Consider the following 23,754-nt stretch of genomic DNA (forward strand, 5'->3'; position numbering starts at 1 on the left):
CCAGCACCCAGTTTTAAGAGATGTGGATTTTACTAATGCAGAGCAGTCTGCATATACCACAAATTCTATATCTAAAATACAGTACATACTGTATAGTTAAATCTCTTTAGGATCTTTAACCACAGTTAAACACTTCTCCATATCACCAATCTAACTAACAAATATATCTTATTCCAGGGGACCAAACTGGGAAGAAAGCTATAAGCACCAACTCAGAACTCTCTACCTTCAGATCAGACATTCTGGATCTTCGACAACAACTTCGTGAAATTATGGAAAAGACCAGCAAGAACAAAGATATGCTGGAGAAGTTACAGGCAAGTGGGGATGCACTGGTGGACAGGCAAAGTCAACTGAAAGAAACTTTAGAGAATAACTCTTTCCTCATTACTACTGTAAACAAAACCCTCCAGGCATATAATGGCTATGTCACAAATCTGCAACAAGATACCAGCGTGCTGCAGGGCAATTTGCAGAGCCAAATGTATTCTCATAACGTGGTCATTATGAACCTCAACAATCTGAACTTGACCCAGGTGCAGCAGAGGAACCTCATCACCAACCTGCAGCGGTCTGTGGATGACACAAGCCAGGCTATCCAGCGAATCAAGAACGACTTCCAAAATCTGCAGCAGGTTTTCCTTCAAGCCAAGAAGGACACTGATTGGCTGAAGGAGAAAGTCCAGAGCTTGCAGACGCTGGCTGCCAATAACACTGCTTTGGCCAAAGCCAACAATGATACCCTGGAGGATATGAACAGCCAGCTCAGCTCATTCACAGGTCAGATGGACAACATCACCACGGCCTCACAAGCCAACGAGCAGAACCTGAAAGACCTGCAGGATATACACAAGGATGCAGAGAACAGAACAGCCATCAAGTTCAGCCAGCTGGAGGAACGCTTCCAACTCTTTGAGACAGATATCGTGAACATCATTAGCAATATCAGTTACACAGCCCACCACCTGCGGACGCTGACCAGCAATCTGAATGAAGTCAGGACCACTTGCACAGATACCCTGACCAAACACACGGATGATCTGACCTCATTGAATAACACATTGGCCAATATCCGTTTGGATTCTGTTTCTCTCAGGATGCAACAAGATATGATGAGGTCAAGGTTAGACACTGAAGTAGCCAACTTATCAGTGATTATGGAGGAAATGAAGCTGGTGGACTCCAAGCATGGTCAGCTCATCAAGAATTTTACAATACTACAAGGTGAGTGAAAATTCTGAATTTGTTTGTGTTATCTATTGCTCTATGACAAATTGCCCTAAAACTTGGCAATTTAAAACAATGAACATTCATTATCTCATAGTTTCTGAAAGTCAGGATTTCAGGAGCAGCTTAGCTGAATGGTTCCAGCTCAATATCTCATGAGGTTGCAGTCAAGATATTATATAGGGCTGTAGTCATCTGAGGCCTTAACTGGGACTGGAGGACCTGCTTCCAGGATGGTTCATTGACATGACTCTTGGCAAGGAGCCTAGGCTCCTCACCATGTGAAATTGCATGAGCGTCCTCACAATATGGCAGCCGGCTGCCTCCAGAGCCAGTGATCCAAGAGAAAGAACAAGAAAAAAGCCACAGTGCCTTTTATAATCTAGCCTCAGAAGTCACATGCCATCACTCCTACCATATTCTGTTTCTAGAAATGAGTGACTAAGCCCAACTCACACTCAAGGGGGAGGGGAATTAAGCCCTATGTCTTGAAAAGATGTGTAACTAAGAATTTGTGGACACTGTTTAAAGGCCCTTCATTCAATATTTAGTGAATAAAGATGGGTTAATTTGGATTTCCTCAGTGCCTAAATAATTAGATGGCATTGTCAATTGGGCTCCTTTGGAAGCAAGATTTATTCTTTTAGGTCATGGAGTTACCACTAAGAGATTTCTATTTCCAAGTGTCATGAGCAAGGATGGTTGGCCAACCCAAGAAAGATTTGATAAGAGATTATTAAAAGGATAATTTGCGAACTTTCAGGGAAGCAGCAATCATCAGAATGAGTTTTCTAAGAAGAAGGCAGGTGAATCTAACATTTCCTCACATTAACAATTATTAGATTGTTTAAATTAGTAGAATGAAAAATAGCATATCTGGATTTCACCAAGGCTTTTTACAGTGACAGCCTTAACAAGATAGAGAAATAGTTATATGGGGTTTTTGGTGGTATTAATTTTCTGTGCTGCATAGCAAATTACTACAAACTCAATAGCTTGTAACACCCATTTATTATCTCAGTTTCTGTGGGTTAGTTGTCTGGGCATGGCCTAGATGGGTCCTTTGCTTCGGGTCTCACCAGGCTGCAGTCTAACAGAGGGGCTGTGGTTACATCAGAGGCTTGAATGGGGAAAATATCCATCTCTCCATCTCATTTGGGACTGTAAGACTGAGGTTCCCATTTTCTTGGTAGCTGTCAGCCAGAAACCGCTCTTAGCATCTAGAGGCCTCCCACAGTCCCTTGCCATCTCAAAATACTGAAGCTTCTTCAAAGCCAGCAACAGAGTCTGTCTCCCTCCAGTCTGATAAGACAGAGTCTTATATAATATAACCTAGTCAAGGGAGTAACATCTCATCACCTTTTCTTTATTCTATTGGTTAGAAGCAAATCACAGGTTCCACACTCAAGGGGAAAGGATTACACAAGAGTATGAGTCATTGGGGATCGACCTGGGGTATGTCTGCCACACAGGTTGAATGACTGAGTATAAATAGTGGTAGTTAATGAGCCCCCTGTGAGCCTGGAGGCAGGTCTAAGTGGCAGATGGCAGGGCCCTGGTCAACAGCTTTGTCAGTGACTAGCATGAGGATATGGATGACCTGTGTGACATGAAAGTATATGCTAATGGTGATATAATCATAATTCAAAATGATCTGGAGAGGCTGAAACAGTGAAACAATGCCAACAAAATGAAATAGGTAGGGAATATATGTATAAAGTCCCATTTGTGGACAAAAAAGACCAAACACAAATGTTAATGGGAGGGCATGGCTTAGAGCAAGTACGCATAAAAAGCATGGAGGTTTTAGTTGACAGTGAGCAACTAAATGTGTCTACCAAGGAAGCTTATGTGATCTTTGACTATATCAATAAAAATATAACACCCAGGATGAGGGAGGTGAAAGTTCAGTATGGCAAGACAACCCCAGAAACCATGTGCTATGAAGAAGGATTGAATGACTTGAGAACTTTAACTTAGAAGAGAGACTGCTTAGTGGGGAACAAGGCAACTGTCTACAACTATTTAAAAGGCTATCATGGCAGTAAATACACAATGCATCACACACACACACACCCCCCGTACCACTAAATTATATACCTGAAACTTACTGGATTTCATTAACCAATGTCACCATAATAAAAAAATAAATTTTTTAAAAAAAGGGTATCATGTGGAAGAGATTTTAAATAACATCTGAGGAGCTTCAGAGGATGAAACAAAGACTAGTATATTCATTAAATATAAATTTTAATTTTATATGATCTTACAAAAATTGGTGTTGCCTGAAAATATAATGGCTTCCGTGAACAGTAGGGGTGACCAAACTCTAGACGGGCTGGACAGCTGCAAGTCAGGGATATTGGTACAAGTCATACAATGAATAAGGCGTGGGCTTTCAAATGATGAGAAAGTTCTTCCCTGTTTGATCTTTTTCCTATTTTTTCTCTGCCTAAATTCAGAATGAGGCAGATCTGCAACGTCATAAAATAAGTTTTCTAAATGTGTCTTGGAATAATAATACCTTAGATAATCCTATCATGATATTTAGGAGAGTTTCTAGCTATGAATTTCATAGTTTAATTATCCTAATGGTTTAATTGTTAACATCTCTTATAAAAGGAAACTTTTGATATATTTAGTTTACATAAAGCATAGCTTATCAACTGAGGATGTGTATGAAAAGTTCATGGTTGAAGATTCAGACCCTGGCTTTAAATTAGTTAATGTTTCATTGTTCTAATTATTTTTATCAACTAACATTGAGTGTGAGTAAATGCTTTTCACAAACCATCCCAATGAGTTGTGACAACTGCTCTATAAGGCAATTTCTTATAAAACCATCGCCAGTTTGTAGATGAGGAAACTAAGGCTTAGAGAGGTTCAAGGAACTTGCTGAAACTTAAGAAACAATAAGTAGCTAAACAGGATCTGAGCCCGGGCTGTGATGCTAAAGCCCATGCTGCTGACCCCGTTGATACTCCCCGGAAGTGCAAACCCCTCCTCTCTGCTCCCGGCTGCCCCTGTGGATGTCTGTGAGGTAAGGAGTTGGGATTTCATTCTAAGTGTGAGGAAGAGGTTTTAAGTAAGGTGACATGACCCGATTTATATTTTTAGAAGATTGTTGAGGGGCTGGGGAGAGAGTACATTATAGTGGAGTGAGTATGGAGGGGGTCCAGTGAGAAGATATGGACCAATTATAGTGACTTAGAATGGGATGGCAGAAGTGGAGAGGAAGGAAGTAAGTCTAATTTAGGCAGAGTCATGGAGGCAGACTCAAGGGCAGCCTGCCCTTCCCCAGACAACAGGGCCCTGCTGTGGAAGGCTCTGACAGGTCTCTTCTGGCCATGCCCTGCCGAGCAAAGGAATCCACAGACTCAAAGGACTGTGAGCCCTGAGAGCCTGTGACAACCCATTCTTGACCCTGTTTGGCACCCGGGACCCTGGAATTTCCTACCCAGTGTCCCAAGCCCAAAGGAACAGCCAAGAGGCACTTGTATATTGTAGAGGTGGAGGTGAGGTGGACAAAAACTGAATATAGGGCCAAGGGCTGGTTTGTATGGCTGGACAAAGCTGGATTGGCTGTGGGGACTGAGAGAGAGAACAGGCTGTCTCTTGAAGTGGATTGTGGTACAGACCAGGGAGGTGCAAAAAAAGGAGGCTCATTCAAACATTAAGTGGAGATGTCTATTTGAATGAGGTTTCTGACACAATGGTTCTGAAATGCCTCAGATCTTGGTTTCTGAATATTCTCTTTTTCACATATGCTTTCCCATATTACATTTATTCTTGGTCTTATCATTACCTGCACTTTCTGTGAGTTAACCTGAGTACTTCTCAAGCCAACCAAGTTACCTGCTTTCAACTCAAGCTGTTCAACTTCCTCCAGAACAGAAATGCCCACTAGGTATTTCAAGAGAAAGAGACTGGAGAAAGAACTGTTTCTGAATGCAAGAGTTTCCTTCCACACTTCATCTCGAGTGCCTTTTCTTTTTCTCTCTAAGCAGATCTTGTCCCTGGGGATGAGGAAAGAATGGGATCAAGCAGGATAGAGCAGGATTGGATTAACATTAGATTATGTTATGTTTGCCTCTGCAAGGCTCAAAATACTCTGATACTTTCTGGAAATTCTTGGTGACTTGCACTTATAGAACCCTAATGCTTACGGTACGCAGTTCAGGCATATGAGATGTTTGCCTTGTTAAGAAGTGAAAGCTGACGCTGACCAATTGCACTGAAGCAAACGAAAATGTGAAAATAAATATTAAATCATGTAGTATATCCCAACAACAATTATCTCTATATTTGTAAATCAGAAACCTTGTTAAAAAAAAAATTTTAAAGCCTTACCTTTTTATGTTCCAAATAATGTAGAGACTTTTATACTAATTACATATACAGAGGACTTCATCCCTCATGCACACTCTTAGGTGGGAAGTTCACCTCACATTTTGAGCTATTCCTCTGCAAGGTATGCAGAGTGTAAGTTGCATCCTCCAAGTACAGTCAGAGGGTTTCCTGCATCTGCTTTTCTGAGAGAGGCATGGGATTTAGTGGGTGAGAACAGAAGAGCTCTGGAATTGGAATTGGATATGGGTATCAAGTTCCTCCTCCTCTCTGAGCCTCTATCCCCATCTGCACCTACCTGTTAGAGTTATGAGGAATTAATAAGATAATGTAAATAAAGCACTTAGTACAGTGTCTGGTAGGGAGTTAGGTAATATTCATACCTGAATTCAGTTCCTATTAAAATTTCACTTTTGCTCTAGCTCCAGCCAATACATCACAGTGGAAAACAACAGCTTCATGGGTACAAGAAATAAAATTGTACTGACAGGATTAAGATTGATTCGGGTCCCAAAGTACTTCCGCTGGCTTTCTGGTGCCCAGCCCTGAAAAGGAATCTATCTCAGGTGCTGCCAACAAGTAGCTTTCAATCATTTTTTTCATACATGCTTATTGAGTGTCTGCAATATACCAGTCACAGTGCTGAGCTTTCATTGTTACATCTCTTTAAGGTGGGAATTACCAGCACTCTCCATTCCAGGGGAGGGAACTGAGGCCCAGAGAACCTGAGTAACTTATCCAAGGTCAAGCAGCTAGTAAATGGCAGACAGTGCTAAACTCTAGATCCCAAACCCATGCCTCCAGTGGCATCCTACTGCCCTGTCATGACTCAGAAGAAGAGATGTCACGTTCAGGAAGGTTGAAATGTGAGAGAGTTTTTGTTCAGGAGAGCAATTGGTTAAGGCATCAGTAAGGGATTGCCATCTGAGCTGGACCTTGAGAGATGCACAGGAAGGATGAAAAGATGGGTAATAAAGCAGGACAGGGGACAAAGCAAAGTGGATCAGCCAGGAAGCCTCAGTTCTCATTGTTGGCCTCACCCACTCTTGATACATGTCCTCAGACAAGGCTGCTTGTGTGGGGATCCTAGAGAGCAGGGATTCTCAAGGCATGGAAGCAGACTCTGGCCAGTTGGTGAGAAACGGTGGTTTAAATATACCTTACTCTTATAATAAAGAGCTTCCATGGCTTTCTAGAAGCCTATCTTAAACACAAGGTTGAGAATCAAATTCTTCAAAATGATTGCCCAATAATACCTATTAAATGTACCTTTAATTTGTACTTTCCTTTTCACCTCAGTAAAGCAGAATGATGTTTTCATATTGTAGGTGTTTCATAAACGTTTGATTAATTATATTCAAAGTAGATTTTTAAATGAGAAGAAAAATGCATCAGATTATATTACTATTTTTCTCTGTTCTTCCAACCTTACAACTCTTGGTTTTAAAATCAAGTCTCCAAAATTTTGAATGACAGTAAGAGTTAAAGTGGTTTCTCTACTTTCTGTTAAGCACCAGCAGTTTTGTTGGAAAACAAATTGGAAACTTATCTCAGGTGTGGGACATGGGGCTGGGTCCTTCTCAAAGCCTGCAGTTTGGCTGCCAAAGCAGAAACAGCACAGTTATTTAAAGTCTTCCATCCTCTTCCAGCTGCTTATTTAGAGGAATCGGGTATTCAAGGCTCCCAGCTGTGGAGTCTGGGGAACACGCGGAGGTTTGCTGGTATTGCATACATAGGCTGCTCGGAGATCATATTTGGGCATTTCTGGAGCTTGTGATTGCTTTACCAGCAACACAGATATCCTAGCTTTTCAGATCCCGAGCCAGGGAACCACCCACTTAGCCATGAAAGCAAATTTCAAATGCGCTTCTGTATGGGACATCACATATGCCTCCACGTGTAGCATAACCATTCTCTGAACTCTGGACTCAAGTCGTTACTGCACAAGCTCATATATATTCCCATCATTTATCTCAATGTTTTCAGTTTTAAGACACTAAGAGTGGCTTTCATTTTATTTCATTTTATTTTTACCTCAACAACCACTCAATAAAAGAGTCAGTAAGACCTAAAAGCCTGGGATTATCCAGATGCTAATAAAGCAATACTAGCATCCCAGGTCTTAAGAGAAAGATATACCCCTGGCACTCATAATCTACTTTTTAGGGGGATCCGGTGCTGACTTTTTACTCGGTAATTTTGAAAAGAAATAAATATCAATTTTTTTATTTTTAATGAGTAAAGTATATAGATGATTGAATTCTCTTATGTATGGGACACCTCGAGTATATTTTCACATATAGCCCAGGATCCGAAGGCAGAGTACAGGCTTCTTGCCCTAGCTGTGATGCTTTTTCCCAAGGCTGGGGCAGCTGTGGATGAAGGCATCAATAACTATGTGAATGCCAGGAGTTTATCCGCAGTCATAAATATTAAACCTTGTCTTAGGTAACCTATTTGTGATAACCTATAGTGCTTCACATGAAAAATTCAGTTTTTATGCTAAACCAGCTGAGAAACGCATCACAAGAACGATTTTAGACCTTTAGACCTTGCATCTTCTCCCAGTATCTAGTCCCTTCTCCAAGATCTGGCAATGAGCATCTGCTGGTATTTTGTGCTGACTGGGATCCGTGTTTTATGCTGTTCTTAAATCAAGCTACAGCTTCTATGTGGAGCAAAGGGAGACATTCAAGAAGCACTTAACGTTGAGAGGGAAATAGCTGAACACCATAAAGTACCCTTCCCCAGAAACAAAGATTAATGAAAATCTTTCACACCTGGTGAGGGAGGTCATAGTTTCAAGTCAGGAAAGGAAAAGAGAGTTGTGTGTCTTTGGAATTTTTCAGAAACCATAGGAAGGAGTTCTAGAAGAAATACAGCTCCCTGGCACATCCGTCTGTCAAATTAGGAAGACAAGCCCCTGAACAGTCACTATTTCCTAGACATAGGTAAACTCATTTCCCACAACTTACAAGTATAACACCAACCCCAGATGTGAGTAATTGAGAAACACTGATTATTGGCAAGATTCGTAGATTAAGGATAAAAAACTTCTAAAGCACTTGAGTTTGCCCACAGATCTTTTCCATTATTTGGATTTCTTAAGACTAAATATAGAACATGAAACACAAATAGTTCAGAAGTTACTTATTTTTGTTGTTATTCCAAATAAATTAGAAGTTTTGTTTTGTTTTGGCCTATTTTCCATATTGTTTCACGATTGCTATATCCATTATAAGGAAACAAATGCCACCTTCCCCACTATTAATCTCTAGGACATTATTTCTCAACTACACAAAGGAACTAAGTTTTTTAAAGGAAAAAAATTTGGCAATGAAAACTCACCTTCCCAATCTTTGCTAATAGCAGAGGCTATTTTATAAGCCTCCTCAGGTTAAACAGGATAAAACTCAGATCACTGATGACAAAGCCACTGGGTCAATTTTCACGTATGAGTAGAGTCAGAAAAGAAAGATCTCCCCATGGTCATTTCATAGTGGCAGCCAGGATCAAACTGGTATGCAGGTCCAGTGAAGCTGTACTTCTTAGAATAAAGGTGAAGGGTACCAGGTTCCCCCAAAATTTCTCCTTTCTGGTCTCTCTTGGCACCCAAAATATTGACATGAGCACACTAGGCCTTTTGACCTATGATGCACATTGATTTGATAAATACTCACTGAGTAACAGCTATGCATCAGACACTGCTAGCTGCTAGATGGGGAAGTGTCCTCGAAGAACAAATAAGGACGAAAAGATTAGAGAAGAAGGAAGAACTTTCATCTATGGTGACCTGAGGGGATGACATGGTGGGCAAATAGGGATTTTCCAGATAAATATAGGCAGAGGAAAATCTGAGAGAAGAGATTTGTGAAAGTCCATGGGAGGATGGAATAAATAATGAGGCCAGGTCGTGAAAGCCTTGATATCAGATGATAAATTAAGGGCTGAATATTCTGGAGCAAGTGGAGATCAGAGTTGTGCATAAGGGAGACAAATGTGGGGAAAATGCAGAGTGGAATGAATGGACAGGAATCAGAGGTAAGAAGGGCACTTAAGAGGTTACCATAAAAATATACCAGAAAGAGGCGGGATGGAGGGCGTGAGAACACCCAGCTAGGGTCATGACAAGTAACGGAAAGGAAGAGACGGTTGTGATGACATGGTAGGATAAAGAATGATAGAAGGAGGTCTTAAACAGCAAAGAGACCATACAGTCAGTTTTAGACATGCCAAGCTGGAGGTGCTGGCAGAACACCCCAAAGAAAATGGACCATCTGACTATCAGATAGAAATAAGAACCCAGGGCCCACAATAGCTGATAATAAGGTGGATCCAAAAGGAGAGAGCAGGCAGAAGCCAGTGAGTCAGGTTCAAGGAGAGGGTGCTTCATCCTGAAGTCTTCTAAAGTCTCCCATTTCTGAAACAAAAAACCCTAGAAGGAACGCATTGAAGCTAGTGCTAGCTGTTAGCATAAACTCTTACAGCTCAGCAGAGGGTCTAGGCAGTAATTCCCTGAGTGACATAGCCTTAAAGAAAGAAAACTGAGTCCAAGCCTAGGTACCTGCTAAGGGAGAACAGGATGGGTGGGTGGACCAAGGTCCATGGATAGCATGAGGATATAGTGATGTCCTAGGGCACATCAGGGTCTAGGGTAGATACAGTCAGAGCCTAGAGTGGGGTGGGGGGCAGAGAAATCCCCCTGCAGAGGTGGGAAGGGATGCTCCACAGTTCTGTTCCCAGCCCAGCTGGCTGAGGAATGGACCTGTATGTCCCCAAATGTGCTGTGGGAATAATATGCCATAGACAAAGTTCAGGTACCTTGAAAGCACCTTGAAAACTGTCATTCCCTATACAGATCCTAGTTGTGGTGTATTTCTGTGATGTACCCTGTCAGCCCTGAGAACTTATAAAAAAAACAAGTAGTCCTATGTTATGTGAGCTGCTTTATAGGAAGAGAAGGGATGAGCAGGTACTTGCCAACTTACCCCTGTCTTTTTAAGGGAGAATTGTTTTTTTTCTTCTGTTAGTGGAAAATGGTGTCTTTTTTTTCTCCCCTGCCAATTTGATTGTCCACCTATTTTTCCCTATAGCCCACTTTCCCTATTTGCATTATTAGACCAACGAGAAAAAAACAAAACTGATCCTCCCCAGCCCCGGCCCGGAGAGCACTTTTGCTCAAAGACCTTCTGTACCTCTGAGCTGGTCCACAACAAGCAAGACCCAACCTGAAGGATAGCAGTGTCCCCACAGTGCTGGTGGAGGGGACAGGAGCACCAGATGGGACGTGACAGAGAGGAAGAGGCCTCTCTGGAGTGGCGAGGGAACAGGGCAATGCCTCTCAACACTTGATAGCAGTTGTTGTTGTTGTTGTTGTTTGTCGTTTGTCTAATTCAGTTATTTATCCCATAACACCTTACACAGTGCTTGTGATATAACAGGTCTTTAATAAATATTCATCAAATCAGTGAAAAAGAAAGAGGAAATAAGTAGGAGGGAGTCCTGACCCTAACCTGCACAGTTTTCTGCTAGTGACAGATGATCCCAGTTGACTAAGAGAACCCAATTTAATGGTGTGAGTCGCCGGGACCAGCGTGAAGTTGTCCTTTCCCCCGAAACATCAGTGGACACTAGAAAGTTGTGTGCCATGAAGGCCTATTCAAAGTTCTTGGAGTGCGAAGGGTGAGCTTAATAAAGAAAGCTTTTGTTAAAAAGAAAAATAACATCAAACACTAGTGTGGTAAAACAGTAAGCACTCCATGTATGTGTTTTGTATGTCTAGATTTTTTTAAATTGGAGGTTTTATAAGAAGATGAATTCTTCACTATCACAATGGATTTCATCATTATGCCATTTATATATTTTTTTTATGTTTTAGGTCCTCCTGGCCCTAGGGGTCCGAAAGGTGACAGAGGACAGCAGGGCCCCCCTGGTCCCACTGGCAACAAGGGACAGAAAGGAGAGAAGGGGGAGCCTGGTCCACCGGGCCCTGCTGGTGAGAGGGGCCCAATAGGGCCAGTTGGTCCCCCTGGAGAGCGTGGCAGCAAAGGCTCCAAAGGCTCACAGGGCCCCAAAGGCTCCCGTGGGTCCCCGGGGAAGCCTGGCCCTCAGGGACCCAATGGGGATCCAGGCCCACAAGGCCCACCAGGCAAGGATGGACTCCCTGGCCCTCAGGGCCCTCCTGGCTTCCAGGGACTGCAAGGCACTGTTGGGGAGCCTGGGGTGCCTGGACCACGGGGGCTGCCAGGCTTGCCTGGGGTACCAGGCATGCCAGGCCCCAAGGGTCCCCCTGGCCCCCCAGGCCCATCGGGAGCAGCAGTACCCCTGGCCCTGCAGAATGAGCCAACCACAGCACCAGAGGCCAATGGTAAGTCTGATCCCTCCCTCCCTAGCACCAGGGGGCAGGAGTGGTGTGTGTGCTGATGGTCCAGCCCCCAGCATGCAGCCTTAGGCTTCTTACACACCCATTATATTTGGCAGTAAAGGCATCATGTGGAGGCAGGTACAAGACCCCTGTTGCTCTTAGGCCGTGTCACTCAGGCAGTTTCTCTAAACATGATCAGGTTCTCCAGCACTTGTTTATTTAGCTGAGTCAGGCCCTCGGGGACAAATGTGTCCCCAGACATTTCCTTCAAGGAAGTCCAAAGCTGGCCACCCCCGACTTGTCCTGCCCTCACTTTATGCCTTTACTGAGGTTAGGCCTCCCTCAGTTAACATGCAGGTGAAACTTTGTTCCTGAAGGTCAGATTTCATTTCTTTCTGAGAAGGTATTATGGTGGCTTCTAGTCCTTTCATAATTAAACCTTTGATAAAACCAAAGGTTTGCGACCAAGCCTATTTCTCTCTTTGACTCACACCTGGTTCTATTTGATTTCCTTCAGTACCATTTGGGTCCTTTTTGCTGTTCTGTGAGCCCGATGTGGTTCCGGGTTTCCCCATCTAGTCTGTAGGTGCCATGTGATTCCAGACTGATGTGGCACATCTGTGCCTATGTGGCCTCTGGTTGTCGCTTCTGTAATTTCTGTCATTGTAAAGACTAATCCAGACACAGGAACAAAGAGCCAGTGCAGATATTTTCCAGATTATGTAGTTCTCACTACCGTGCTCTCTGCAGTCCTCGTCCTGGTACTGTACTGGTCTTCGCTCCCAGCATGTCCGTGAACGTCAGTCGTGGGCTCTGCACACGGGTCCTGGGGCTGCTCCTGGCCTGCAAGGGAAGCAGGGCCATGGCTGTGGCCTCTTAGAAACAGCTGAGGAACAGCATAGTGCTTTTCGTGTTTTGTTTTATTTTTAATCAATATTATAAACCTTTGCATCCCTAGGCTGCCCACCTCACTGGAAGAACTTCACAGACAAATGCTACTATTTTTCGGTTAAGAAAGAAATTTTTGAGGATGCAAAACTTTTCTGCGAAGACAAGTCTTCACATCTCGTTTTCATAAACACTAGAGAAGAACAGGTATGTCTGCAGCATACTTAGAGTTGGGGAAAACTATAATTTAAGGATAGTTTACATTTGGAAATTGCATGCTTACTGGGGAGTCAAAGACATCAAGAATTCATGGTCACATAAACACAGAAGGCTGCATTATGGAGATTTGGGCTTTATACAGAGACAAGCATTCCTGGCATGGGAATTATGTCCTCTTGTTTCCACTTGGAAGATATTACCTAGAGAGGTGCGGCTCCGCTCGGTGGCTGTCCAGAGAGCAGTAACTTGGAAGGGAAGCTGCAGGCTGGCACCAGGCATCTGCAGAGATAAGTAAAGAGGCATGAGTACTGCAGGGGTGGAGTGGGGTGTAAAGGATTAGACATGTGGCCCCAGCAGAGCCAGGAAGAGCAGAGGTGGCTGTGGGGACGGCCCGTACAATAACAATGGCGACCACTCACTGGGCCCTTCCTGTGTGCCAGGCACCTGATGAGGCGTTTTCTCCATTAAACCTCACAACCCTAGAACCAATGGGTATTATTATCCCTGTTTAACTAATTAAGAAAACTGAGGCCCCGGAAGGTTTTAATGATTTGTTCATGGGACAGCAAGTAAATGCAGAGCTGAGGCTGAAAGTGAAGTCCATCTAGCAGCAATGCCAGTGCTCTTCATTTGGTGCCACACTGTTCCAGTGGCCTCCTTCCTTCTCCCTAAGTATCTCCAGCAAACACAATCCTAAAAACAGATGTTTCCCACAGTAACTGACTGGAAGTGAGCGTACAATCAGGTGCCCGCGTTTTAGAATACACAGAGCTGTGCCCAACCCCAGCTCAGCCACTTATCATCTTTATTACATAGGTTGTGGTAAGGCTTAAAGACACTACATGTAACACACTGGCCACGGCACCTGGTCCAGAGGAGGAGCTCAGTCATGCTGTGGCTGTTTCTATCATTAGAACGTGGGGAGGACAGGTAATAGGATGGGATGGAGCCTGGTGGAGTTCATTGAGTGGTCTGAGTAATTTCAAGGAGATAGAGCATCACTGAAATATCACTTGTAAGTTTGTAAGAGGAAAAAATGTCAAAGCCCCCAAAACAGTACAAAAGAAAACAAGTACATAAAAAAAAAAGAACACAGCAATAGCAGTGTACATGTTCTGACAAATATCTTCTTTTATAATTTGTCCTGTTTTTGTAAATGCGGGGGGCAGTGGGGAAGCCCACTAGACATCTGTTCCAAGAAATAATAATGCACCATCTGTGGTTTATTTTCCAGCAATGGATAAAAAAGCAGATGGTAGGGAGAGATAGCCACTGGATTGGCCTGACGGACTTGGAGCGTGAAAGCGAATGGAGGTGGCTGGACGGGACGTCTCCAGAGTACAAGTTAGTACTCAGAAACCTCCAGACTCTTGCTGTTCTGTTTTTCACCTCTTGCCTGACGCCCTACAGTTTCTTCCTTAACAACCTTATGTCCTAGACACTCCTCACATTGAGGTTCCTAGTACCAGTTGTATATTTCTATGTAGGGAAACTGGTTTGGACTCTACGTGCTATGGAGTTTTTCTTTTTCTTTTTCATGGAGTACATTTTTTTTCATTTCTGTGAAAAACAAAACAAAACATCAGGCTCATAAAACCACACAATATGGTACTTGTGGCCGTAACGTTCTCTTTAAATGCTACTATGCAGGAGACGGAAGCCCAGACGACCTCAGGCATGTTCGGATTTCATCCCGGTCATGTGTCTGACAAGGGACGGGCAGCTCCCTTCAGGATAACGCCATCCATGCCCCTGACCCAGTTGGGACAGAGCATGATTATGAACCATAAGGTTATGACTCTCCTATACACAGGAAGTTCAAGTGCAACACGACAGAGGCCTTTGTGGGATAACCATCTCTGAAAAGTTTGAAGATTCCCATGTGCCATCTAATGTGACCTGAGTTCTCTAAAGGCAGCAACAAAGCATAGAAGCACGTCACAGTACCCTCTCAGAGCTCCTAGGGGCACAGAAGTCTCCGTGGGCCTCCTCCTACCCCGGGTGTCCACTACCCCTAATCTTACTCAAGGATCTGAAGATGATTAAATTGTACTAATTTAAATTTCATTTCTTCTAATTCCTGCTTTGCCTCGAATGAGTGTGAAAATATGCAACAAACTGTATCAAATGGAGCAGAACTTATAAAAACCCACCTCTGAATCCTTTCCTTTGCTGGAGACAGAGAAGTGCCAGTAGGTGTGAGAGCATCTTGGCCTCAGCATAACATCCCAAGCATGGAGGAGACTATAGCATCCATGGCACCAGGAGAGGAGAAAGCAAGTGTTTCAAGTCTCAGATGGTGTCATGGCATTAAGGGCAGACCTGTAGCAGTCAAGGAGCAGGAGTGGGTCAGAGGTGGTAGGGGGGTCAGAGAGAATTTAAATGTTTCTCTGTGTGTATATACAGGCTCATCAGTTGACAAACAGGTTTCTCTATACTTTTAAATCCTCCAAGTGAAAAGCTTGATTAGAGGATACAGATGGACCAAAATAAGGTCATTTCTTTAAAAAAAAAAAATTAACAAAAGTCAAGGTAGAACATTTGAAGATTTTAGATCTGCTGAAGGTGAGCCTCGGATTGGCCCTATGACAAATGAAGTTCTGCTTGCTGGCCTGACAGATATCCTGTCTGGAGCTCTGCACCTGTCCTTCGGGAGAAGAGGCAACACCACACTCTGGCCCTCGTGTCTCTTGAGAATTTGGCTGTCAGCCAGAGGAGAGTGCCCAACACAGCAGAGGTATGCTTCAGGAGACTCAACACAGTTGTGAGAGTTGGCATCTAAAACTGGAGCGGTGGAGGACTGGAGTAAGGATGGGAGGCAGAGATGATTAAAGGAAAACATAAGCCTGTGACTTCGACAGTCAAGAGTGCCAAAATCTTTTTCTTAAGGGAGTCAGGCAGGGAGCTAAAAAAGTCTCCTCCACTTTTCTCACAGCCATAAATGCAAAAAAGGTCTGGGTCAGACTCACTAAGAAATTCAATCTTAAGTCTTCCTCCAAGAAAAAAAAAAATGGATTGGTCCATATGGAACGGATTGAGGAAAAACATTGCTGTCTATGCCAGCTCTCCCAAGGTGGAACTTTTCTCCTGTTCCCCGGATATAGCAAGAATTATATGATTTGGAAGGAGAGCACCAGTGTTGGTACCTGGGTCCTGAAAAGGATTACATCACCAGACACCTTCCTGGGGACTCTGTCCCCAGCCACAGCCACCCTGAAGCCTCCTTCAAGCTTTGGCTTCTGCCCCCCAGCTGCAGTACAAATTGTGCTTCTCATTTTCTACCCAGAGGAATACATATACATGTAAAAAACCCCAGGATCAAATTTTAAAAGAAGAATAAATTAGGCAGACATATTTGAGGCCTCAATAACTGAAGGCTAATTTAACTTGACATAGAATAATAAACATTGCACAAACTAGAAAGAGAGCCAGTGGAGCAAGGGGAGAGAGCATATGCCCCGGAGTTGACGGTCTGGGTTCCAGGCCTTGACCCAGCACTCAACAGCTGCATGACCTTGTATGGGTTATTCAATCATGTGAAATCTCCGTGTCCTCATGTAGAAATGAAGATGACAAAAGGACCTATGTCGATATTGTGAATATTAAATGAAACTGTGTGTGTGTTTGTAAAGCATTTAGTACAGTGCTTGGCCCATGGGCAGTGCTCAAGAAATGCTTTCTGCTAGTATTGGTATTAATACTGTTATTGTCATAATCCTAATTATTTTCTTACTAAGTAGTAATTATAGAAGAAATTACTTAGCATTTCTGTATTATACAGTATCCTGATTGAGGTGACACACAGCATGTCTCTCAGTTCTCACAACAGGTTTGTGAAAAGATGAACATTCTCTGTCATGGCCTAGGATGGGGACTGGTGTCAGGTTCTTAGGGTTCTCCTACCGCTATAAATCTCCACAGGTATTTAGGCTCATCTTTACCTTCCTCTTTGCTGCTGTGGCTGCCAAGCACTGGCTCATCCGCTTCTCTTTGCCCACCACAGATTTCCTCTTAACCCGTTTTACACACACACACACACACACACACACACACACACACACACATGCACGCACGCACGCCTTTTTGAAATTGTTTCAGGGCTTTGCAGTTACCATTAAAGAGGAGATAGACAAGAGGAAAAAACGCTCTCTCCTCTCCCTTTTAAAACTTTTCCATTTTTTATGCCAAGATCTGGTTGAGAAAGACAACAGCTCTGGAATAAACAAACGGAAAACAACAGTAACATGGAGTGGATATCAAAAACTTAAGGCACATGCAGACCTGAAATAAGGTTTATTTCCCATGAAACGTGACCTGACTGACTGGCTGTTATAATTGGCTATTGTGGAAAAGTTCGGCATGAGAAACAATCTGTGATGCCTCAGAACAGCACCCAAAACAGGATCCCAGATACTTTGGGTCCACATGTCAATAAAGGTCTCAAAGAGGGACTGAAGGGCTGATATACATTGCCAAGATTTTATTTACCAACCAAGAACATGGATTGTAAAAATCACCCATCAAAAAATCTCAGTTCTAAGAAATAAAAACAAACCCTATAATCCTTTTCAAGAAAAGACAACTGGCCATCATATATCCATTTTCTCACACACACACACACACACACACACACACTCTGTCATTTTTCTCATTTTACCACAGACTTATGAAAATTGAATTCCTGGCCAGCACCAGCCCCCTGACCGGAGACTGGGATCCACTGGTCCCCAGTCCTGTGATAACATTTAGCGAATTACCCTGGATCACCCACTGTGAGCTAGCCTCTGTGCAGGATATTTTCCAGTGTGTGTGGGCAGCAATGCGAGTGAGATGTATTATTGTTTCTACTCATGTAAAAAGAGTCTGATTTCCAGGACCACACCACAGTCAAGACATACATAGCAACCCTAAATGTGGACACAGCAAAAAGCAGGGCTTCAAAGGAGATTTCAGCATTTTCTTCTCAGTAACTGATAGAACAAGTAGACAGAAAAACCAGGAAGGATATAGTAAACACTATCAACTAGAGTTCATGCATGTTACAAAACTTTCACCCAACAACTACAAATACACCTTTTCAAGTACGTATGGTATGTTCACCAAGATAAACTATTTGCTGAGTTATCAAACAAATCTCAGTAAATGTATGTAAAAGCAATGGAATTATATAGAGTATGTTCTCTGACCAAAACAAAATTAGAAACCAAAATTAAAAAAAAGCTTAAAAATCTCCAAATATTTGGAAATTAAAGGACATACTTCTAAATAAGAAATCACAAAGGAAATTTTCAAATGTTTCAAAGAAAATGAAAACACTACATATCAAATTTTGGAGGATGCAGCTGAATTAGTGTTTATAAGGGCATGTATAGCTTTAAAATGCTTCTATTAGAAATTATTTTTAAGTCAAAAATCAGTGATCTAAGCTTCTACTTTCTGAAGATAGAAGAAGACCAAATTAATCCCAAAGTAGAAGGAAGGAAACCATAATGATTGGAAAGCAATAAAATAGAAAACAGACAAACCAGAGAAGATCAGTGAAACCAGGAGTATGTCAAAACTAATCTTTCTACTCTTGATGGAATAAATGCAAGTACATCATTTGGTAGAGGTCGTCACTATTAATGGAGGTTGTCTGTAAGCACAAAGCACTCACACACAAGTGGGAAGCATAAAGTCTGCCCATTTGCTCAGCACAACTGTAAGGTAGCCTTTTAAGGCCTTCCCACTCCACTTGCAGTTGCCCACCTTAGATCACCAGAGACGAGATTCTTCCTGAGAGTTAAGCAAGACACACTTGAATATCCTTCATTCTTTTCACCCACTTCTTGGTCCCCAACATAGGATATCACTTTGTGGGAGTATGCTGCCAAGTTATGAGTAACAGCTTTCATCTCTACATCACAAAAGTAAAACATGAGTTGCCTTTCTGTCCACGCAGGTTGTTCCAGATATTACATGTGGCTTTAGAATAGGGAGGTATAGGATGGTGGGACCCTCAGCATCATCTAATTCAATAATAACTTACTCTGGACCACACTTCATGCTTCAGAGTAGCACTGGCTTAGGCCACTAGAGAGAAATCTTCCACTGTACAGACCCCTAGAGTGGGAGAAAATTCTACAGCAAAGAAACACTTCTCACTAGTCTGTAAATGCCTTTTACTACATATTAAGCAGGTCTACTGTCAGAAATCTTATTTATACAATTTCCCAATTAACTGAGAGATAAAGAATATCAAATGTCCCATCATTATTCATTCAGGAATCACAGACCTCAAATTCGGTAAACAGAATTGGAACAGAGCAAAAATAAACAAATGTACACCAAGAACAGCAAACTGCTCAGGCATCATTGACATTTCCAGGGGGGGAGTTCTACAGAGTGGACAGAAATACACAAAAAAGCATCCATATGAAAGTAAACTAACTTCATCTCTCTCTTCATTTCCCTAAAGATAAATATCAGGCATCACTGTGGAAGTCTGATACTTTTAATTCACTTGTTTCTTGACTGTTATGTAAGTTCTGTGAGGGGTGGGACTCTGTTCCCTGCACTGCTATATTGCCATCACCTAGAATTGTCTCTGGCCCATAGTAAGTGCTCTGTGAATACCTGCTGCATAAAAGTATGAATGAATGACTATTTCTAGCACTCCCTCCTAAGTATCATCCCATTTTTACTTTCATCAGTTTCATCTAAATTATCTTTTCATCACTATATTTATTTAAGTGAGGTCACTTTTCATTTTTTAAAAATCCAAAAAGAAAATACATTTGGTGTGGGGGAGTCCATTCTCCCTTGTTGCCCCACTCTTTAACTGTAAATTTCAGCTGTACTTCTGCACTGCCCTCTAATTTTGCTGGTTTTATTTCAAAAGATGTAGGGCAATATGAGCTCTATCCTCAGGTAGTCCTAGGATACCCTGTGGCAGATGTAGTAATGAGTTATAGTTTATGGGAAGTACATCCTGTTGCATATGTTCTTTTGGACCCTCCTCGTGAGGCAAGCTTGTCCTCTCAGGCAGTAACCACAGGCTTCTGTGCAAGACCTGCTTCTTAGAGAAAATTTAGCTTTCCAGTTTTGAGTCTTGGAAACACATTTAATTTATTGCATGGAAACAGAATCAAGAACAGCTAACCCTGGCAAAGTGATGATTTAAGCAGCAGCATCCAAGTTAACCAGCCTCAAGTGAATTCATCCTAAAGAAAAATTGTTTTTGAGAATCTCTTTTCCAAAAAAGGCAGTGAAATGTATGTCATTTTCAGTAAGATTAAATTACTATTTCATTCTAAAGCAATCAACTTTCTACAGCTTAGCTAGACAACCATAACCAGTGTTTGTACTTGTAAGTTCTTGTAAATGTATATCGAGGGTCTCTCACTTTGTCTGGCTCTAACTTGTTAGAGAAGCAAGGTATTGAAATGTACAATGGTCCTTCTGGGTTCTTACAAGATTGTGTGTGTGTGTGTGTGTGTGTGTGTGTGTGTGTGTGTGTGTGAGAGAGAGAGAGAGAGAGAGAGAGAGAGAGAGAGAGAGAGAGAGAGAGAGAGAGATGTCCTCAGAGTGCATATATATTCACACACAAACATTTACACACTTGCCCAGAAGTCAGCATTTTCATTCATCTAACTGTGTCAAAGAAGAATTTACTCCCTCAGCATTGTGATGAAGCAGCTCAATAATTGATTTCATTGTGACAAAGATAAGAAGCATATAGGGAGATGCTGCAATATACACTACCAGTTCCTGTATGGTGGTCAGTTCCAGATCACCACAATAAAGTATTACAATAAAGTGAGTCATAATCTTTTTGTTGGTGGAGAGTCTTGCCTTCAATTTGTAAAAAACACAACATCTGTGAAGCATAATAAAGCAAAGCACAATAAAACAAGGTATGGCTATACTCTGCAAAACAGCCGATCTTATTCTGAATAGGAGTATTCCTGGATTTTTCAACAGTGTATTTTCATTCCAGGATAAATAACATGCTTCAGTTTTGTTTTTCATCTTTCTCTGCTGCTCTTAGGTAAAGAAAACTTCTGCATGACTTTGAAAATAACACTCAATTTCTGTTTTGTTAAAAGAAATTGGAAAGCTGGACAGCCAGATAACTGGGGCCATGGCCATGGGCCAGGAGAAGACTGTGCTGGGCTGATTTACGCTGGGCAGTGGAACGATTTCCAGTGTGAAGACGTCAATAACTTCATATGCGAAAAAGACAGGGAAACAGGTAAGTAGTAGAAGAGATTTAAGAGGGACCTGCAGAGCTTATATCCTATTGCAGGGTAAGAGGGCTCTGAATACAGAGTCTGGAATTGGATTCCAGTCCTGGTTCTTCCACTGACTAGTTGGGCAGGTTAACTTCAGGGGAATAATAATAGCATCCTCTTAGTGTGGTTGTTGTGAAGACATAATAATAAATGTGCCTAATATATAGGAAGTACTCAGTAAATGTTAGACTAACTGCCCTAGGTCATGACCTTATAATATTTCCAGTCAGTTGTTCTTTAACATGTGGCACCAGTGTTTTATCTTTTTCATAGAGTTCCATACACACAGAATTCAGGTAGCCAAGCATTTAATTCCACATGTATTTACTGAACAATTACTATGGGCCAGATGCTGTGCTAGATAATGAAAGGATGCAGTCTGTGCCCCCTTATAACTTAATAAGCCAAAGAGGCTTTAGAGATTTATTTTCATTTCAAAATATACTTATTTAATGTTTCATTTAACACATGACCCTCTTTGGAATGTAGCCTCTTAGTTTTCTTAATCAGAACTAGATTTAAAAGTATATGGTAGAAGTAGGAAGAAATGGGAGTGAATGCCAATAGGTACGGGATTTCTTTTGGGGGGGGGTCAATGAAAGTGTTCTAAAATATAATTAGGAAGTTCTAATTTATGCAACTTTGGGGATATTATAAAAACCAATGACTTGTATACTTTAGATGGGCGAATGATATGATATGTGAACATCTTATAGAGCCTTTATGTTAAAAGTTGGTGGGAGACCCGGAGGGCAGGCACTATCTTTGCACTCACCCTCTGCCAGTCTCCAGAACACCAGCACCTTTTAGAGGGGTACTTTTACACACATCTAGTGTGCCCTTTTTTTGCATCCGCTGCCCAGAGTATATGCCTTGGTTACCTAACTCTGGTGGCCAGCAGCACTTACATTTTTGAGCCTCATGGGACTGTAACAAATGAAGAGACAGTTCTCGGTTGGCTACCCCAAGGCAAAGCACACAGCAGACTGAAACATACCCCTAGTCTTTCTGTGAAAGAGGCCTATTTGATTGTCCTGAAGCTTCAGCAAGAGGGACAGGCTTAAGGTTTGGACACATCTAGGAGACTACACAGGCCAGTGGATACCATCTTTGCACCCTCCCTCTGCCTCACACCTGGTCATTGGCATCTCCCAGAAAGGTGCTTGACACTCATTCGGTGCCCTAATCTTTGTAACAACTGCTTGGGAGACCCTTCTGGGTTGCCCAGCTCTGGTAGCCAGTGGAACAGACTCTTGTGGTCCCATAGCATTGTATATATTCACATATTTTAAAAGCTGCTGCCTGAGGGTGTGGCTTCCAATCAGCCTGAATCCAGGTGTTGACTGGGATCCTCCCCTTCAGGACACTGACAAGTCTGGGAACACCCTCAACTATGGCAAGCCACTAAATACAAAATAGGCTGCTTGGACAATCACAAGAGCTAAGGCAGGTTTGAAAGATAAGGGTCATCTCTGAAACAACGCTGCTCCCTCAAGACAGGGAGAAGTGGCTCTTTCATCTAATGCATGGAAACCAACACAGAGAATCAAAGAAAATGAAGGACATGTGTTTCAAACAGAAGGACAAGATAAAACCTCAAAAAGCCCTTAATGAAATGGAGATAAGTAATTTGCTTGACAAAAAGTTCAAAACAGCAGTCATAAAGATGCACACCAAACTTGGGAGAAGAATGGATGAACAATGAGAGAACTTCAACAAAGAAACAGAAAAATATAAGGAAGTACCAAGTAGGAGTCACAGAACTAAAGAATACAATAACTGCACTGAAATATGTACTAGTGGGATTCAACAGTATACTAGATGAAGCAGAAAAGGATCCATGAGCTCACAGAGAGGGCAGCAGAACTCACCTAATCAATCAGCAAAAAGAAAAAAAAGAATTTTTAAATAAAAAGTGAAAATAGCTTAACAGACTTATGAAATATCAAGTAGGAGTAACGTTAGAAACATGGTGGAGTGAGAGACGTCCCCAGATCTCTCCCCTTGAAACAACAATAAGCTGACCATCTAAAACACAAAAAACACCCAAACTGCATCCAAGCACGTCTGAGTAGGGGATCTGCAAATAAGAGCTACCGCGGGTCAGAACCCCAGGAGTTGGGTGGTAGACTGGGAGAAACACAGAACCTGCCTCGTAGCCACAGCCGCAGGAGGAGGGGGAGGGAAGAAGGTGCAGCAGGTTCCCTGAACAACCCTACCTGAGAGAGCCGTGAGCTCCACTCAGCAGCAGTGCCCAGGAATCAGGACAGAAAGCAGATAAGTGGGGACGGCAGAGAAGCAACAGCTGATCATTACCAGCCATGGTTGCAAAATGTGAGGCTGAGCTGCAGTCCCCATCCCCCAACACAGAGGGCCTCTCTCCCCTATCCTCCAAGATGAACTCTGCATAGCCCCAGGGGAATCCCAGCAAATGCT

The 23,754-nt window shown here is 42.5% G+C and overlaps 1 protein-coding gene across 1 annotated transcript in view; it reads left to right on the top strand.

Moving 5' to 3' along the window:
• The window catches only part of COLEC12 (collectin subfamily member 12), a 171,200-nt gene that overhangs the window by 140,979 nt on the left and 6,467 nt on the right, over window positions 1-23,754 (top strand). The window contains exons 5-9 of the mRNA XM_016164546.2: window positions 178-1,224; window positions 11,453-11,941; window positions 12,897-13,033; window positions 14,280-14,389; window positions 21,133-21,278. Of these exons, the coding sequence (XP_016020032.2) occupies window positions 178-1,224; window positions 11,453-11,941; window positions 12,897-13,033; window positions 14,280-14,389; window positions 21,133-21,278 (1,929 nt within the window). The remainder of the gene's footprint in view (window positions 1-177; window positions 1,225-11,452; window positions 11,942-12,896; window positions 13,034-14,279; window positions 14,390-21,132; window positions 21,279-23,754) is intronic.

This window comes from Rousettus aegyptiacus, unplaced genomic scaffold (assembly GCF_014176215.1).
Source record: "Rousettus aegyptiacus isolate mRouAeg1 unplaced genomic scaffold, mRouAeg1.p scaffold_m13_p_12, whole genome shotgun sequence".
NCBI classification, from domain to species: domain Eukaryota; kingdom Metazoa; phylum Chordata; class Mammalia; order Chiroptera; family Pteropodidae; genus Rousettus; species Rousettus aegyptiacus.